This window comes from Cantharellus anzutake (genome assembly GCF_015039405.1).
Source record: "Cantharellus anzutake strain C23 chromosome Unknown EI90scaffold_49, whole genome shotgun sequence".
NCBI lineage: Eukaryota > Fungi > Basidiomycota > Agaricomycetes > Cantharellales > Hydnaceae > Cantharellus > Cantharellus anzutake.
In genome coordinates this window covers 382378-401974 of record NW_024066999.1, presented here as the reverse complement: position 1 = coordinate 401974, position 19597 = coordinate 382378, and the positions used below count along the sequence as shown (strand labels likewise).

Below are 19597 nucleotides of genomic sequence, written 5' to 3'. Positions count from 1 at the left end.
TGGAAGGGTGGAGGTGTTGTGAGGAGGGAGTGGAGGAGTGGGAGGAGGAGTAGGAGGAGGGTGGTGAGAGGAGTGGTGTTCGGTCCAAGGTGAGTATCGGAGCGGACGGAGATAGGACAGGAGAGGGACGGAGGAGTGGAGGTGGCATGGGGGGTGAGAGGTGGTGTGGTGTCAGGACTGAAGGTGAATATCGGAACAGACAGCGGTAGGGTAAGACTCCGGAGGTGGTGAAGAAGGAGGTCTGGGAGTCGGGTCGGGATCGGATATGCACGGATATGACATATTTACATGATGTAATGTGGCTTAGTATTATACAAGTTGTTTATGTTACTGAAGTGCGACTGCAGTTGCACTTGATGTGAAGTATGGAAAGGACAGACAATGTGTGGGTACACATCATAAGTCCTTACATGCCAGGTTCACTCAGTTAAACACTCCAGAGGGGACAGGTTCAGGACTAAATTTCCCATTAGGTATGGGGTTCTACCCATTAGCTCAACATCGAGTGTATGTCATGCAGGCCACTGCCAACTCAACCTCAACGCCGGAGGAGGGCAGTGGCAACATGACATCATTCTAGGGTTGGATCAATAATTAAAGGTTACTGCACGTCATCGAGGTAGTTGGGAAATAACTCATTATTTATCTGGCTCCCATCTTGTTCCAACAGTGCTCAGTAGGGAGTTTCACAGTTCGCTGAAGTGGGTCTAAACTGGATTATGAATTGGATCTAAAATGGACAAAATTTGACTCACATGCAACCCAAGTTTAGAGCGACTTTGGGTCCAGTTTAGATGCTCCAGTTGGGCGTTCACAGTACAAGCCTCTAAAGTGCATCCAAAGTGGGTTGGGTAAGTCTGTCACCCATATCCTCTATGTTCCTATTATGTAATTAGCCACTCTAATGCCCATTCCTTCTGATCGCAAGCGACTCATCCATTCTACCATCCAGCATGCCCACCGGCTCCGTGCACATTACTATCAACAATGCCGAACTCTCAGACTAAAGGGTACCGACTCTGTTAACTCCAGCACATCCTCTGACAACACTAGTAACCCGGATACCAGTTCAACCTCCACATCAACAATGACCAACAGCAGCAGCAGCAGCAGCAGCAGCAGCAGCGACAACAACACTGACACTGGCAATGGTAACACCGGCAACATCTCCCAGCCATCCAACTTGTCATTGGTTGCTGAATGCAACCAAGTGCTGCAGTCCCTACATCGCTCATTCAGGCGGTCCATGTTTTGGGTGCAACTTTTCCTCTCCACTCTCCTTTCCACCCGAGTCCTTTTTCCACATGATGTCCCGAAATGCAGCCAGTTAGCGCTTATTCTTTTGTGCTATAAAGAAGATGACCCCCCCCACTTCCATCAAAATCTACATGTCTCACCTCACACATTCAACATCCTCATCTCCCTCATCCAGGCCCACCCATGTTTCCAAAACAGCTCCAGGAATGACCAGTGGCCTGTTGATTTCCAGCTCGCAATTGCTCTCTATCGGTTCGGCCATTTCGGCAATGCAGCGTCTGTTGATGCCGTTGCACAGTGGGCAGGCTGCAGTGCAGGCATGGTTGTCAAGGCCACACGTTGTGTTATCATGGCCTTTTTGCCGCTGCATAACCAGGCCATTCGATGGCCAAATGCAGCTGAGAAGCGGGAGGCATCAGACTGGGTGGAGAGTGTGTCTTGTCACGCATGGAGGCCGGGTTTTTGTATGGTGGATGGTACTCTTCTCCCTCTCGCATCCAAGCCAGGACATTTTGGGGAGCAGTTTTTTGACCAGAAGTCCAACTATTCTCTCAGACTTACGGTATGTGGATTACTATCAATTTTTTTATATATGTGGAACACCGGTATTAATATCCTTTTAGCTTGTAACATTACCAAACCTATGCATCATCGACTATGTGCTTGGCCCCCCTGGCAGTATGCACGACTACAATCACTTGCAGCATCAAACCGCCAATTCAACTATCATTTATCTATGGTGAGTTATTTCCAAGACCTCTCATGATTATTTATGATTTAAATGTCCTTTTTTACAGGTGCACATAAGGTCAGAACATGCTGTGGGGTACCTCAAAGGTCACTTCCAGTCACTTTGCGGACTCCGTCAACAGATCAATTCAGAGCACAATTATGTACTTTCGCTTGCATGGGTCCGCACATGTTTGATCATCCACTCTTTTGCAGCACGTGTTGAAGATGAGGAGTATGAAAGTGATTTCTGGGAATGGGTTGAGGAGGGCAGGAGTGGTGAAGATGATAGCGAGGATGATGAACCAGTTGCAGGTTTCACCTGGGGTGGAGCAGGGTCGTCACTGCCCCGAGAATCGGAAGGGCACCGGAAGCACCGTCTTGTACAGGCAGCTCTTTTCGATGCTCTCTACTAAAATTTTCATATTCAAATATTTGTACTACATGTGTATGAGTATGAAGACAAATTTTTTCACACTGAGCATAAGAAATCTAAAAATTGAGACTCCCAAAATCAAATGTGGGATCATGCTGTTGTTGCCGTTGCTGCTGCTGTGGCTGTGACTGGACCTGCACAAGTTGTAACTGAAGCCTGAGCGACTCAATTTCAAATTTACGGTGCATCTTTTCTCTCTTGAGCTCAAGCCGTGCCATCTGCTGTACATGATGGTATTCAGCCTCTTGTTGAGCTTGAACCTGATCAACCCGTGCTGCCTCATGGAAATCGGCAATAAAATCTTTGCAGCCCTTTGACCCTGATGTGCATGAAGCCGTGAGCGTCAAGTCAACCTTGGACTTGAGTGTGGCAGGCCCTGGGGTTGACCTTGCCAGTGTATGAGATGAAGACACACTTGAGTCTTCTGCATTAATCCCTGGCTTGACATCAGGGAGCTGTGAGTCTGGAAGGGAGAGTGGAAAACCAGTGGGTGACTCCATGCGAAAAAGGGTGGTGTCCGTATTAAGAAGTCCCATGTCAACCTGAGGTGGTGGTTCAGCCCAAGAAATTGGTGAGTTGACATGGGAAAGCGGTGCATTTACGATGGCTGGTGGTGAAGGTGGATGGGAGGTATTGGTCTCAATGGGTGCAGCAACTTGCTCTGGAGGCACAAAGATGGCTTGTTCAAAATCACTTACTGTCATATCCATTCCCGGCCATCGACTTCCGGGCTCTCCGACCCCTCCGTTCTAACTCCGCTCCCCCCTCACCAACCTCGGAGCCCCCGTATTCCGCAAACCTCCCGGTGCCCCTCGATGACCACCACCCCTTCATTTCAATTTATTGCCTACGCCTCCCTAAGTACGGAGCCCCGAAGACTTCCGGACAGCTCCGACGTCCGCTAGCGCACTCCCGCCTCCGCTGGGCAATACACTCGCCTGCCCTGCAGAGTCCACCTTCGGGCTTATCCCTCCTTTCCGTTTCTGGGTTAACGCCTGCCTTTCCGCTAACCCCGCGAACCGACTCGTCGGTAATATTCAGTCGGCTAATGTCTTAACCCCGTTAGCTCCGCTCCGTCCGGCTCCGCCAATTGCGGAACCGTCTCCGCTGTAACCATATATATACACTACTTGTACATAGGTTACGCCCCAGCAGATAAATCAACTAGAGTTACCCCCACTAGGTTCTAAGTGCCAGTCAGTAAGTTAGGGCACGGACGTGTCACTAGGCACAGCGCTCCTGGCAGAAGTCGCTGAGGCCAAAGCCCTCCGTTACGGAGACATTCCTTCGTCTTAAAATCTGGTCTCTGACACTTACCATCTTCCCAGTGCCGCTTGTTGAGTTTGTTACCATCTGGAATGCATATTTTGGATGCTCTGACCACCATCCTGCAGTGTGTTCCACCACGGGAAAGATGCACAAATCATCTCTTCAAAAATGAGAAAATAAGCAGTGTACCAAGTAATTGACATGTATGCTACCTAGCTGGTTTCTGTGCATTTCATTCTTATCCTCATCCTCATCTTTGAGACCCTCACCGGTCTGCTGTAGCATTTTGCGATATCCGGTGTATGTCTTCTGTAAACTACAATTGGGAGAATACTAGATGAGCTACAGTGACCTCAGCAACTAATAAACTTACTAAGTGATCTGACCTAAGACAGAGGTTGCATAGCGCTCAGGTTCCATTAAATAAGCGCCACAATCCGGTTCCCCTTCGACATCAAAGACAGCCTTTGCTATCTCACGGTAATATTCAACTTTGGGTTTGCTACCGACAACCTAGGTGATAGTGAGTGGTGAGAGTTGAAAGGCATCATATTAGATGCTCACCTTTTTCTGCGACTCCTTCCTTGCATCCTTGACAGAATACTGAACATTTTCAGTCGAACATCAAGGTGGTTTGTGAGATATTCAATTAGGCGCTCTGTCCAGCGTTCATTGGTGTCCCATTGAACCTTTGGAGTGCGAGGCTCAGACTTAATTTCAGCCTTGAGGGCAACCATGGGTGGGGTGGCACTGGCAGACTCGTTGTCCGTTGTTGTACATGAGCGGTACCCTGATCATAGCTGAGGGACTGAACCCTTAGGGTTTTTTCGTTTGGCTGGCATGGTTTGGGAAGCGAGATGGTGGTGACGGTGATGGGGTGGGGTGATGAGGGGTGAGGGAAAACGTGCAAAGGGACAGGTGACCTAAAGCAGAGAACTGTACAGCAAGATTTGCGGACTTATGTATAAGGCCAAATTTAGACTGACTTTAGAAAATCGACTTTAGGCCAGTTGGGGGACTTGAGCCCCAAGTCAAAGTCATCAGTTTAGAACAAGTTAAGATCGAGTTTTGTCACTCATGTGTCACTTTAGGAATTTCACTTCAGATGCAATTCAGCTGACTTCAGTCAACCGTGAAACGCCCTAATGTGTTCTCTTCTCTTTCACTCCAGTTACCACTCGAGTCAGCCAAAGGAATTGTCTTCATTGGGATCATGGTTACAAATCAAGTGAAAGATTGAAAACGAGGATGATAGGTGGTGGCTGTTTTGAAAATGAGCAGGCAAGCAGTGGCTTGGATGGTGGAAGTTTGCATTATCTGCGATGAGGTCATGAGGAGGGGTATGGGTAAAGGCATGAAAGTCCTGCGGGAGTCCATGGAAGGATCATGTGGAGGCCAGCGATAACACACGCGAATTCAAGTTGTCAATGGGATAAGGCTGACCATTGGAAACGACGAAAGAAAGAGTGACTGGAGTAGGGGTTGATGTGGTAGATCTTCTTGAAACAGGTCTCAGAGGCTGTGGTCATATCACACTGTTCCTCAAATACAAGCGCAAGTGAACATATACCTTTAATGCGAGAAAGGTCAATCACACCAGCCTTTCAACATCCTTACATGTCAAATTCTTGAGTGACCTGATACATCTCAGTGTCTCCGCTAGGTCGCATGGGGATAGGGGTATACCAGAGCACATGCGCAAGCAGCCTGCCATCAGGATCGTGGTACCGCTTATCGATTCGACAGTGAAATACAAGATGGAGCTCTGCTGGACGGTATCCTGGGAAGCTGTGGTATGAAGAACCATGTAAGGTCTCATGTCAATTGGGTGAGGAAATAAGGACAACTCACGGTGTAACCCATCTGATGTATTCATCTCGACCAAGACTGGCAAGAACAGAGAACGGCTCTGAGTTCTACTTTTTGCTTTGCAACTGATCCTCACGGATTCTTCTTCAGAGAATTTGTTGCAGGGAGGTATAGTGAGTCGGAAGTGGTCCCACATATCGACGAAGTGATACTCTTTGGGGAGTCCCTCAATTCCATACTCTCACCATCCACCAGGTGATGATCCATCATAGCCATTTAAATCCAGCATTCAGCATATTGATGAAACCAGATCTGGGATGCCATGCAATTCCATGAGCTGATTGACAGGACAAGCATGGTAATGGGGTTCTTTTGTGATCTTGATGCTGAGTGTTACTAACACCGAGCCCAACAGGGGTACTAATGATGGCTGGATTGGGGGATGGGCTTGCATTGTTCTGTTGAATAACAGTTTTGTCTGCTGTGATAACTTGGGTTTGGGTTGTAGAATTCTATCAATGAGGATCGTTAAAATCGACAATGACAGACTAAGCCACCACTCACAAGGTATGTTTGGCTTCTGGTCCGGAATGCCTCGTATGATCGCTGCAAAGCTAACCGATCATGAATTTCCAAGTAGTTGATAATCTGTTCATCATATTCATGGCGGTTAGTGGCACGGTAGGGATCTTTGCACATTTCTATATGCAGAGATTCAGGGGTTTCTGTGGAGAAGTTATCAGGTGGTCCTCCTACAATGACATCATCGACGAAGTGTTGCAATCCGTGTAATTTGGGTATTCGAAAATGTGATGCCTTGCATGCTCCTCTGTGGATAAAAACATCCTTGTTGTGGTGGAACGTAGAAAGTAGGTCCTTCATCTTGTCAAGATGGGCTGCTGAGAGTGAGGGATATTGTGCCATATAGGCGAAGTCCAGAATGGATTGGGTTGAACAAATGACTTTGTTATCAATGTTTTTGTGGCCAACAATCACCAGTAATATGGATCGTTGATATGTCCGGTGCTCCTGCCCAGATGCCTGTGAAATTTTCGATACCCCTCCAGTGAAGATGCGATAGTGAAGTGGAGGCTGGGTCATGAAACGTCAGTCAAGTTCGTCAGCACCAAGCAACTTTTTGAGCCATTCACCAGGATGGTCCCAGACAAACTTGTGTATCCCATGTAGGATATCCTGTTTGATGAAAACATATGGGTCTACCCCGAGACCTTCCCAGCATGGGTCCTCAATTGTACCAGATAGTCCTAGCCTGAGCTTCTTGACTTCTTGTCTGAACTCATAGATGGAAGCAGAAGGGAATTTCGCACGGACGTTTCTGAGTGCCAAAATGATCATCTCCCCTGTATGGAGGCTGAAACACTCATGTCGTTCCAGATCCTCAAATACAGCAGAACATACTGGGCAACTGAAATTCTGTACCCCAGCAATAAGCAGCTGCTCCTCCAAGTCAGCAATCCATGCCATCAAGATGGCCAAACACACTCGAAGTCTCCCATCAGGCGATGGCACGATTTCATACATCCTTCAATCTACCCTCAACGGTGCAAGTACCAGTTTCATGCACTGGTGAAACAGATGGTGGGAAAGAATCCCAGGCATGGATTCTCGCTCTGTCTTGCTTCCAGTAAAGTGAGTTTTGGAAAACTTAGAAATCGGTATTTTGGCAAGGAGTAACCATGCATGGGCATTTCGCTTTTTCCTAACATCTTTGGAGATATTTCCTAGTGATATATAGATGGCGTGCATCTTCTTGTCACCGGTAAAGTTTGTGAGGTGCATCCGATCTGATGCTAGGATCATGCCAAGGATTGTAGCCCCCTGTTTGAGCAATGACTAAATGGTTCACATATCATTATAGGGATCCTGTCACAACTGACAAATCCCGGGGCTGTCACGACCGACAAATCCCGGGGCTCCGTCAGCGGCGAACCAATGCCGATAGGCGAATCCGCCGACCCGAAACCCATCCTAACCAGCCCCCAACCCCATGTCTGGCCCCCTGCCTTATTGTGTGAGACTTGGCCAAGAATCAGAACCTAGACCCTGCCGGTATTCCGACCTCACCTCCAGTTCCTGAGCCCTTGGCGCTCCCGGCATTCAGTCACGCCTGCCTTGTCTCCATCTGAACCACACTCATCGCTTCCCGCTATGTGGTCACAGCCATGCCCCGCTTCCGTGCATTCCGCACCCTCTGCCCACTCCGCACCCTCTGCCCACCTCTGTACCTCTGTTGGCCTTCATGCTGTCCTTGTGTGACAGTGCTGGCAGATCAACCTCTGTTCGCGGACTTGTGTCGGCACCGCACCGACCCCGCTTATTTGCGGACTTGTATCGGCGCCGCGCGCTGACCTCCGCTTTTCCTCTGGTCATTTGTCACTTGGCAGCTTATCATTCATTCCTTGCCGAGTGCCATCTATTGTTTGCTTCCCTGCCAATATCGGCATTTGATCCCCTCTTTATTGGCACTAGGTTATTGATCTCATTCAGTTATTCATCAATAACCCTTGCCACTTATTGTTTATTGATCTGTTCCTTGTTTCCAGTTCCCGGGCTCTTGTCCTTATTTAGTTTGACAATCCCCGCTTATCTCCGTGCCGGACCGCGCCGGACTGACCAGCCTTTCTATATTTCCTCTTGCCTATTTATATACCTTGTAAATACTTTCGGGGACCCCAGTCTGAAATCAACTAGAGTACCCCCCCTGTCTGTTCTGAGTCTCTCCTTTTGCAAAGGGGGCTTCCCCCCCTCTGAGTCCGTGCTCGCGGAGTCCGTGCTCCTCCTATAGGTCCGCTCCGCCCGCAAGTCTGGTTTGAAGTCCGCTGTAAGTGTCAGTTTGTAAATACGGGATCTCCCCCAAACGTCAAGCTCAGGGCACAGCGCTCCACCTGAGTCGCTGAGGCCGCGATCCCACTCTGCTAACCTTGAACAGCGCTTCCGGACGCGCCGCATATTTCCGCCCGCATATCCGTGCGTGCGCGCTCCAACAGACCTCTGCCACAATCTCCGACACCGACAATATCCCAGTCTCCGACAATAATCCCGACTCTGACAGGGGCTCCATCAGCAGCAAATCAGTGCTGATAGGCAAACTAATGCTGATAGGTGAATCCACTGACCCGAAACCCATCCTAACCAGCCCCCAACCCACTGTCTGGCCCCCTGCCTTATTGCAGGAGACTTGGCCAATAATCAGAACCTAGACCCTGCCGGTATTCCGACCTTACCTCCAGTTCCCGAGCCCTTGGCACTCCCGGCATTCAGTCCCTCCAGTTCCTATGCCTGCCTTGTCTCCATCTGAACCACACTCATTGCTTCCCACTATGTGGTCACAGCCATGCCCCGCTTCCGTGCATTCTGCACCCTCTGCCCACTTCTGGTTGCCCTTGACACCTCTGGTCAGGTCAACACTCCCACTCCCGTCTGTACCTCTGTTGGCCTTCATGCTGTCCTTGTGTGACAGTACTGACAGATCAACCTCTGTTCGTGGACCTGTGTTGGCACCGCTCCGACCCTGCTTATTTGCAGACCTGTATCGGCGCCGTGTGTTACAGGAATGGAGTCTCTCGCGACCATGTCGACTGAACATCCACCATGGCGGGTCCTCCTTCTCCATATCTTCCCTTCTCTTTGTTACCTTCTCCCCGCTACCCCCCTTTCTACATGTTCACTCCGCGCTAAGCTTTCCCTTATCGGGTTTTGGTGCTGGCCGGAATATTTATTCTATTTCGCGAGACTTCTCACGATCATTTCTTATTCAATAGTTAGCGTCATGTTTATGTATGGCAAGAGCCGAAAAGATGGAACCTAACGAATAACACACCACCCTCTGCTGTGCAACAACTGTAAACCTCCTTGTGCAAGATTGTGTATGTCTCGGTCATCGTCTATATGGGTCATCCCTGCTGAGGTTGACGACTCTAGCCACGGATCATCGAGTTCGCGCGTGACTCAACTCAGGTATGCGCGATCACCTTTTGCTGCGACTCATGTCGTTCGCCCAGGTACTGGGCCCACGTCTGTCTCACCTTATGGTGAGCATCTGGTTAACTCTACAGATGTATGGGTATTCGATACAAGCCCACTCCCTTCATCGCCGGTACGCTCTCGCAAGTGCCAAGTAGCCGTCGAACCCACCATGTGTCGTTCGACCTACAAACGACTAACTCCTCTGTCACCGGTACGCTCTTACGAGCGCCAAGTATCCGTTGACACATATACAGACCGTCTGCCAGATGAACAGTCTCATACCTCGTTGCCGGTACACCCAACTGGGCGCCAAGTATCCGTCAACCTAGCCTCTGGCAGCTCCCTCAAGGAGCTGGAACATCACTTGTTGCCGGTACACCCAATTGGGTGCCAAGTACCTGTCAATTGATTCTCAGGAAGCTCCCTCAAGGAGTCATTATCTCACTCGCTACCGGTATGCTCCCTCGAGCGCCAAGTACCCGCTAGCCCTATGTCCTCGACTAGTCTCGTTCAGGACGTTCTCTCAACCTGTGATCCTATACACCCGCGCACGGTACGCTCATGTAACGAGCGCCAAGTATCCGTCGTAGCAGGCTCCCGTTCACCGCGAGGTCTCAGCTTTCTGTCAAAAGCTCCACGGCCATCGGATAATTCTAATTGCATGACTAAACCACCCTACATACATGAGGTGGACGATTCTAAGTCGTCTATAAGGACGGAAAGATGTGGGTTACCCTCAACCCATTTCTTTAACACCGCGTGCTGACCTCCGCTTTTGTCCTCTGGCCATCTTTGTCACTCAGCAGCACACCATTCATTCCTTTCCGAGTGCCTATATTGTTCATCCATTCATTTGCTTAACTTGCCAATATTGGCACTTGATCCATGTGCTGATGCACTTCTTATTACCTGTCAATATTGGCACTTGATCCGCTTTTGTTTTAGTTCATTGCCTCCCATTTCCCGGGCTCTTGTCCTTCATTCAGTTTGACAATCCCTGCTTATTTCCGTGCTGGACCGTGCCAGACTGACCGGCCCTTCTGTGTTCCCTCCTGCCTATTTATATCCTGTAAATACTTTCAGGGACCTCAGTCTGAAATCAACTAGAGTACCCCCCCATTCTGGTCTGAGTCCCTCCTTCTGCAAAGGGGGCTTCCCCCCCTCTGAGTCCGTGCTTGCGGAGTCCACACTCCTCCTACAGGTCCGCTCCGCTTGCAAGTCTTGTTTGAAGTCTGCTGTAAGTGTCAATCTGTAAATATGGGATCTCCCCCAAACATCAAGCTCAGGGCACAGTGCTCCACTTGAGTTGCTGAGGCCACGATCCCACTCTGCTAACCTTGAACAGCGCTTCTGGATGCACTGCATATTCCCGCCCGCATATCCGCGCGTTGTAGGAGAAATAACGGTCACACTATGGAAACCCATTATGGAAATATGCCAGATAAATCACAAAACCTCATACGACAAGTAGATATAAGAAAACTGAAGGACACGAATTTTTACGAATTTTTACGAATTTTTACGAATTATTATGACTATACACAATAAATCGAAAGAAAGAAAAATAGCAAAAATACTTCAAGCTTACCATCAACGAGACGGAATTCCCGGGGGAATTTATAGCAAATATTAAAACAAGAATTAAGACAATCGACCAAGATTTGACTATAAAAACAATCAGAGAACCTCCATGGAAACTACTTTCCCACGTCCGCACACGTAGCCAAGGATGGAAGTACCACGGAACAAGGATTCCTCAGGAACTAATGCAAAATTCAAAGTCGTGTTTATAATAGGGAATGGAGATGTCTCCCAAACGGACCCAATGAGAGTAATTACAGGGGAAACTACCCATAAACGACGGAGATATGACTAAAACTCCTGCAAAACGAGGACAATATCTAAAAGGCAAGCGCAAAAATTAACCAGTAACGACCGAGACAAGCTTGATAGGCCATTAGAAAGGAAGGGATCTAATCTTAATCCTCCCAGATTTTCATAATAAAAGGATCATGCGTTAATGAGATATCCAATAACGGGAATAGTGACAACAAAAGTCCGAGCTCAGGGAAAAGACGATGTTTGCGTAGGATCCATAATTAAAACATACAACGAAATTTACACGGAAATTATTAAAAATGGGGAACTATAGTTATGCAAATTTTCAGCCCAAACGGTCCAGCCGTTGTGAAGTTATACCCATGACGGGAATATAGAAATCCGCATCATGTGTAATGACATGTGAGGGTGGCGATGCACAGGGAACTGGCCGTCGGAACCAAGATCCGCACTTTGGCAGATCGCGAAGACCAATTTCCGTCCAAATAAGGAAGAGCCCGGTCAAAACAAAGCACGGAAAGTGCAAAACAACCTTAGATCATGAGGGAAAAATCTGAAATAAATCACAGAAGCCCATATGAAAGAAATAAAAACCCGTGCATATCATAAATCCCGAACAATTAAACGGAAATGGTGCCCGCATAACGAACGACTATGGGAATGATGCACGTGATTACCGAATGTGCGCGCGAACTTTTGCTAACTCAACGAATACCAGGAAATAGGACACAACCTTAGTACCATTGGAAAGGTGGGAATAAATGAAAATTTATGATACCAAGAACGTGAGAAAACATCCAGAAATGAATGAGATATAGGGACATGAAGTTAGAAACCTGAAAACGCGCGGGAAAACAGCTTCAAGAGGTCCAGAGTCCTAAATAAAATACATAAAAATATGATATCTTCAAAGACGACCTACTATAACAACGAACAATACATATGGAGGATTAGGATGTGATAATACAAAGGGGAATCAGGGAATATGAACGAAATTCATGAAAACCACTAAACTACAACGGATCATGGCGGGAATTTTAGGGAACGATATTCTAATGAGGTGGAGAGCTATAACACATTCGTTTGAGTAATTCTTGACTACTAGCAACTTTTTCTTTCAGTTTTAAACCTGAATAATTCACTCATTTACCATTTCAGTCTCATTTTAACTAAATGTCACTAAATAAAAATGGAATAAATCAGCTGAAGGTCTCAGCACAGCTGTACGCATAGTAATGCGAAGTTTGAATTCAGAATCATCGAGTCATAGCAAATTTAAAGGGAATTTGAAATAGGTAACTGCGGCAAATGCAGCGCAGCCAAGTTCTAATTAACCATTAAAATAGCTTAGGCGAGGGAGGACAATAAGGATTCTAGGCGCAGTCTGACCGCAGTAGAACTGCAGTTCAGCGCAGTAGAACTATAGCGTGAAAATTTCATTTTTTATTCAGTTTGAGAAAAATACACTGTAAATAAATCCTGTAAATAGAAGGTAGAGCGTGAAAAAGGAAGGCGACCCAAGGAGTATAAAAGGGAGACCCTTTCTGCGACTTTTTGCCCCCCTCAGAGAAGTAAGAAAATAGAGTATTATTTTTCTCAAGCATTTCTGGTTGTCACTCCAGTGCGAAAAAGTGATATACAGTTAAGATTGCCACTGTAGGAAAAGGCAGCAATAAAGGAGAGAAATATTAAGTAGATATTTCAAGAGGAGAGCTGGTTAACACTCCAGATTTCAAAGTGTAAACACAAAACAGTTATTTTGCTACTGTTAAAACAAGCAATAAAATAAGACAAAAATAAAACAAACTCAAGGGACACTCCAGACACAATCCAAATCCATTAACTGATTAGAATCTTTGAAACTTCACCAAGTAGAAGATTAAATCCAAATTAAACAACACTACACAGAATTACACCTAGACAAATTAAGAAATTTCAATAAAGAAACAGCTCCGCAGGGCTCGGTTTATCTGTAAGTCAATTCCCAGGAACTTTAAAACTAACCCATAAAAATAGAATTAGCCAAAACACTCGGATTGGTACTATATTTACAATAAATAACACTAGTACACTTCCCCATCCTAACTAAAGAACCAGGGAACAGCTTGGTGGTGGTCTCGTTTGAACCTCCCAACTGACCTTCCTTCGTTCTCTCCTTCAACGCTTGTGCATTTCTGAGGCATCACGCCAGCTTGGAGGGTTCGGATGTTTGCTAACCTGACACAGAAGGTAACAATCTATTTTTTGCTAAACCAATCCGTGGAAAATCGTATTCACATACCCATTGTAGTTTTAGAAAGCAATCTTAGCACCTTGCGACAGGCCTTCCATGCTTAGCCAATGACACAATTCCCACTCCTGCCTACTCAGGAATGGTGCATAAGGTTTCCCTTCATCTTCGCTTCTGGCGAGCTTGTCCCAGAGCGTCTCCACCTCACCTGGGAGGACTTTTCCAGTGCAAGGGTCCACAACCCTGGTCAAATTAGCGTGGAGATCTTCATGTTCAGGGAGCGACTTCTCAATGCATGTCTGATCGTCCCCAAGTCCAGGGGAATTTCTTTGTTCACCACCTGTAATGTCATCCTGATCACTCTCATCTATTCCACCAAAGTGAGTGTCACTGAGGGTTTCATTGCAGCTAAGAGAGTCGCTGTTTTCAGACTGAGAAGCATCCTGGGATGGCTTGGGGGTGAGTCTTCAATATTGACGAGCTTGTCGAGCGGTATGCTACATTTTTTTCCGACAGAAACCATTCCGATGCAAATGGTTTACCAGCCCACCACCCCTGCACTGACATACCTTCAGACACCATGGGCAGTGTTCATAACCCTTCCCATGAGCAGGGGGGTTGCGAGCATTTCGTTAACTGAATTTGCAACCATTTACAATAAAGTTGGGAGAATCAAATTTAGCTTAAGTCCACACATCCCTTCCTTTCAATTTCGAACTCAGTGATTTTCAGTTTGGACCATGAGCAGCTGCACACGCTCCTCAGCTGGAATTTCTAAGACAAAAAAGAGGGATCCCAAAAATGTCGCAGATCCCCTTGTGCCTCCACCCCAATCGCAGGTGTGCCATAGTAATAGGAGCAATGCTGCTGTCAAGGCTTGGGAGACTCGACGCGCGAAGCAAGCTGCCGCTAAGGAGGCAAGTTCCAACCCTGATGCTGCACAGCCAACTGCTGCAGAGAGTACTGGTGAGCGCAACACTTATCTTTCCTTAACATTGCAAAATATCAAAGGAACCTTAGTACACCTGGTTTCAACCAGGGAAGTGGTGTCACCTGAAACACAGACAGCCCTGACACAAGATAATCCCAGCCAGTGGAAGACTGCTTGGGCTCAATATCATGCTCTCCTCGCAACCATCCATGACCGCTATAAGGGCACTGTAGCTGCCCCAGGCCCTGCAGCCTCAAAGGTACATCTATTCTTTGTCAGGGACCCATGCTTGACTAATATCTTAATGAGGTATCCTCTGGCGAAAATGCCGCCCCATCCACACAACTCAATTGGATGCCACCCTATTTGGGCACAAGTGGCCATAAGTTGTATAGGCACAAGTTTGTGATCTACATTCACGCTAAGTTACACTTCCATCTGAACTAGCAATTCCAACTTTTGAGTTCACTACAGCAGATGTTTCTGTTGCTAATGGAGAGGTATCGTACAGCAAGTAGCCTTTAGTACTCTAGCATGGAGCTGACTTCAGGAATGTGGCGTATACAGGTCACAGAGCACCCTGCCACTGGCAGTATGCTTATCACCAGTCAAGCTTGCCCATGACATTAAGTCATGGAGGTCTAAACTCAAGAAACACCTTGTGAATGTAGTTCCTTCCTTCTATGGAGTGGGACCTGGTGTAGATGGGAGTACTGTCCAAGAGATTGTCAGGCTCTCACTCTCCAATTCAAATTTTGCCTTTCGCTCATACAGTTTGGACCCCGGTGTCAGGGTCGTGCGTGCTCGCAACAAAGGATGCCCCAGAAACCTAATTGATATCAAAGCTGGGGGACATGCCCATCCCAGCACATGGTCATATATACACGGTAGAGGTGGTAACTCGTCAACTAGCTAATAACCGGTAGTATCGGATCAAGAATGATAGAAGATCATGCGGCGTCATAACTGACAGCCGCAGATCGGATCAGATCGGAGATGAAGAGGAAGAAAAGAAGTAGAAGTTGATGGAGATACGGGTCATGTGGCAATGCGCTACTTACGCTAGCAACCCGAAGGCATGCCCTGACACCTGGTAATGTAATCTGAATCCCTGTTTGTATTGCTCAAATTTTCACGTTCTGGCAACGTCTAGCCCCAATCTGGTGCATTGGAGCACCCGGCTATCATGGCAGTTCTAGACTATACCTTTGCATTGAAGGAGCTCAAGCTGAATTTCCCTATGGCATGCGCTGAGTTGGAAGCCAAACTGCAAAACCTAGGTCTTCCGGTATTCGGTTATGTGCTAACAATGGTGAGCCAATGGTTGGCACTTAAGTTATGAAGTTCTAATCCACATGCATGTAACTTTAGATCAAATATATTCTAAACCAGTATAAGTCAGGAAGTCTTGCAGACCCCCAGCAGGAGGTCAGTTCCTCTGAGTATTCTGAGGAGTGGGCAAAGATTTTGAGGTCCCTCAATGAGTGGCGAATGAAACCAAATCGCGTCAATGATTGGAATCGGATCTCCAATGAATATGACAAGAGAGCACTGTGCATCAATGATACTTTTTCTTGATAGTTTTGAGTCTTAATTTTACTATTTATCTTTAGTGCAAAGCTCAGATTTACCAACATGGAGAGTACTTTTGTCATTTTGGACACCGATTAGCTCTATTCATTGTCCTATATTACGCAACAATAAACACCCATTGATTCCAGTGCTTGCCACGACTGCTTTCTATTCACACTTGAGCTGATTGTGACACTAATTCATGAGATGCATCTTGATATCACTGAAATCAGCACAATCTATGCTCAAATTGAATCAAAGAGGCCTCTAGATATCAGGGGGCGCTCTAGAATTGATTGTGCGAAACAGTGAATAGAAATGATATATATCACAGCTATTGACATTGGAGGTTTGCTGATGCATGTGACTTGTATTCCAACAGCAACCCAACCTTTCCTCAGTTCACATACCATGGGACTGAGGTGTGTTGGTTAGATCTTGTTCACCTTTCATAAAATGTGTATCTAATATTCGTACACCAGCGACAACATCGCTAGGTGATTACTGTTCAATATATTTCTAGTTCACATACAATGGGACTGAGCGACAACATTGCTAGTCCGACATTTCGTCTTATATGCAAGCCGAAGATTCCATTGGTAGTGACTGATCACCCCGATATGGCGATCATTCGCTCCCCTAGATTGATCATCATGGAGAGCTTTTAATTTGACTCTGGCTTTTCAAGCCCCAGCTAACCTCTTCTCTTCATGACTCTACTCCTGAGTTAGCTTACTACAGTGTGCTCTCCACCTGTATACAAGGCTATTTCTCCAAATTGCAAACAATGTCTCCATTCACTACAAGCCTGGAAGCAGGTGTTGTCAGTCTACAAATTAATTTTTCCCTCGCAAATTATTAGAGTGATCTCAACACTGACACACTCTTACATGACATCATTCACAATGCCTATGATTTGTAGTACCGAATCTGTAGTGCACTAGACTCACCCAACCCAGCAACTGGAAAGTCAGCTGTTAGGGTTAGACCAGACAATCCATCTGCTGCTAAAAATCAGCAAGTACAGGTTTGAATGAAATACCACATTATGCCTGCTTACATTACTGCTTTTCGATGATGATTAGTGGAAATTTTCCCTCTATCCCGAGTCAAAGAGTTATTCCTTTTTCAGTCTTGGAGAATGTCTTTACCTCACTGTAGATGAAGGGACTGTTAGAACTGGACAAGGGCAGATGATTCTGGAGGGGAACCGGAGACTTAGCAAGGAGGGACCTTGGCCTCAGCGACTCATGCAGAGCGCTGTGCCATTGCTGTTTGTCCATTTGGTCCTTAATTTCAGAGGCAGTGAGCAGGAAGTCTCTAGGGGGCATTTCTGGTCAATTGTAGACTAAGGGCCTAAAACAAGTATGTACAAGTGCCTGTATATAATGGAGAGAGGCAAAAGCACAAGGAAACAAAGGGGATCTGAATCAGAACAAAGGCGTCCGAACGGGGACAATGGGATGACGGAAGCGGATCGGCACCAAAGGTCATAGGTTAGAACCTGTGGTACATCCGAAAGGAGATAGGGAGGGCAAAGCCCAGAGGGGCAGGAGGATGAGGTGAGGTGGGGGTGATGACTAACTGGCTAAAATGGAGAGAAGCAGCAGTCCAAATAAGGATGAGGGGAAAACGTGAAAGATACATTACAAGCGGCAAAAGTGCTGAGTATGATCCGTGGAGCTTGGAGGTTGCAGAGCTTATGGAGGTTATGGAGGTGTGTCAGGGCACGCCCGCCTGACCCGGCCCCACCTAACCCGGTGCCCCACCATCCACTCCTCCTGACCTCCCCCCTCTTCCCCTTTTCTCCCTTCCCTTCCTTCCTCTCCTTCTTCTCTATTCTCTCTCCTCTTTATTCCTTTCTTATCACACGGACGACTTCCTTTGTATCAATGTACCATTGACCCGGCTGCAGTGTAACGCACCCGAACCCGGACACACCGGACGACCCCCCGCACACCGGACGCTCCTAGGACCTCTTACGGAGGTACCCAGACGGAGGTGGCTGTGCGCTCGGATGACGTGGCGCTTCCCACGTGGCCTTCAACCACATGTATATAAACACAGCCTAAGTGGGAACTGAGAAGCAACCTTCTTCTCACATTTCCCACTTTAGGCAAGTAGCTTACACTTCCCTTGATAATGACAATAACACATTTCCCACTTTAGTCTTAGTGGCCAGGGACCCTTGTCTGCTTCGGGCCCGCTGCTACGCACGCCCGCGTCATACCTACCGGACCCTCAGCCTCGGGCGATACACCCGGGCGCTCTCGACCCCGGGTCGGTCCCTGACAAGGTGGGGTTGAAAGTCCGAGGAATGTTGGCAATGGTGTTTACATAGTATGAGGTCACCAATGCAATGGACTTAGGCCGAGGTGGAGTCAAAGTCTGAGGTCAGGACCATGATGGAGTCTCAGAGTGAAGGTACAGGCAGTGTCCAAGTACAAGGTACGGGATGGCAGCGGAAGGTTGTAACTTTGGTGGAGGTTTGGCAGAAGAGGGGAGGAGGGAGGAGAGTGATGAGAAGAGTGGGGAGAGGAGTGGAGGAGGAATGGTGTCAGGTCTGAAGGTGAGTATCGGAGCGGACAGAGGTAGGGTAGGAGAGGGACGGAAGGGTGGAGGTGAGGTGAGGAGTGAGGAGGAGGGTGGCAAGAGGGGTGATGTTCGGTCCGAAGGTGAATTTCGGAGTGGACAGGGATAGGGTAGGACTCTGGAGGTGGTGAAGTGGAGGGTCTGGGAGTCGGAGCGGGTTTGGGTTTGTACGGATATGACAGGCACCTGGATTCCTCAAGGTTCATGCGCTTAGTCCTGTCACCTTGGGTATGCCCACACCTTCTGAATGATATGAGCAGGTCGACCTAAGCCATTTGCGTTTCATCTGCATCCAGGAGATGACCAGGAATCTTTTAAGTTCCATTTTTCTGTCTTTGAATGCTGTAGGAGAAATAATGGACACACTATGGAAATATGCCAGATAAATCACAAAACCCCATACGACAAGTAGATATGAGAAAATAGAAGGACCTGAACTTTAATGAATTTTAACGAATCTTTTATGAATTATTATGATTATACGCGATAAATTGAAAGAAAGAAAATTAGCAAAAATACTTCAAGCTTAGCATCAACAAGACGGAATTCTTGGGGGAATTTATAGCAAATATTAAACAAAGAATTAGGACAATCGACCAAGATTTGACTATAAAAACAATCAGAGAACCTCCACAGAAACTACTTTCCCACGCCCGCACACGTAGCCAAGGATGGAAGTACCGCAGAACAAGGATTCCTCAGGAACTAATGCAAAATTCAAAGTCGTGTTTATAATAGGAAATGTAGATGTCCCCCAAACGGACCCAATGAAAGTAATTACAGGGAAAACTACCCATAAACAACGGAGATATGACTAAAACTCCCACAAAACAAGGACAACACTTAAAAAGCAAGCGTGAAGAATAACTAGTAACGACCGAGACGAGCTTGATAGCTCATTAGAAAGGAAGCGATCTAATCTTAATCCACCCAAATTTTCATAATA

At 47.0% G+C, this 19597-nt stretch overlaps 4 protein-coding genes across 4 annotated transcripts; 1 reads left to right on the top strand and 3 right to left on the bottom strand.

Annotated features, from left to right (window-relative positions):
• Positions 1-3853: 3853 nt before the first annotated feature.
• Positions 3854-4906, bottom strand: EI90DRAFT_3018919 (uncharacterized protein; the record flags this gene model as incomplete). Its single annotated transcript, XM_039057276.1, has 6 exons — positions 3854-4007; positions 4065-4204; positions 4256-4294; positions 4470-4614; positions 4678-4709; positions 4823-4906. The coding sequence occupies 6 exons, from the start codon at positions 4904-4906 to the stop codon at positions 3854-3856; spliced, it is 594 nt and encodes a 197-aa protein (XP_038912560.1).
• Positions 4907-6028: 1122 nt separating this feature from the next.
• Positions 6029-6601, bottom strand: EI90DRAFT_2931334 (uncharacterized protein; the record flags this gene model as incomplete). The annotated part of the gene is made up of 1 exon (XM_039055054.1): positions 6029-6601. One exon carries the CDS (start codon positions 6599-6601, stop codon positions 6029-6031), a length of 573 nt encoding a protein of 190 aa, XP_038912559.1.
• Positions 6602-6913: 312 nt separating this feature from the next.
• EI90DRAFT_2852064 (uncharacterized protein) lies at positions 6914-7348 on the bottom strand (the record flags this gene model as incomplete). Its single annotated transcript, XM_039053751.1, is given in 2 exon segments — positions 6914-7043; positions 7062-7348. Coding segments are annotated over 2 exon segments (417 nt in total), but the record flags the coding sequence as incomplete, so codon positions are not given.
• A 6318-nt stretch (positions 7349-13666) lies between these two features.
• Positions 13667-16158, top strand: EI90DRAFT_3018917 (uncharacterized protein; the record flags this gene model as incomplete). Its single annotated transcript, XM_039057275.1, has 8 exons — positions 13667-14015; positions 14322-14522; positions 14577-14746; positions 14797-14888; positions 15055-15214; positions 15641-15799; positions 15859-16040; positions 16101-16158. The coding sequence occupies 8 exons, from the start codon at positions 13667-13669 to the stop codon at positions 16156-16158; spliced, it is 1371 nt and encodes a 456-aa protein (XP_038912557.1).
• Positions 16159-19597: the final 3439 nt, after the last annotated feature.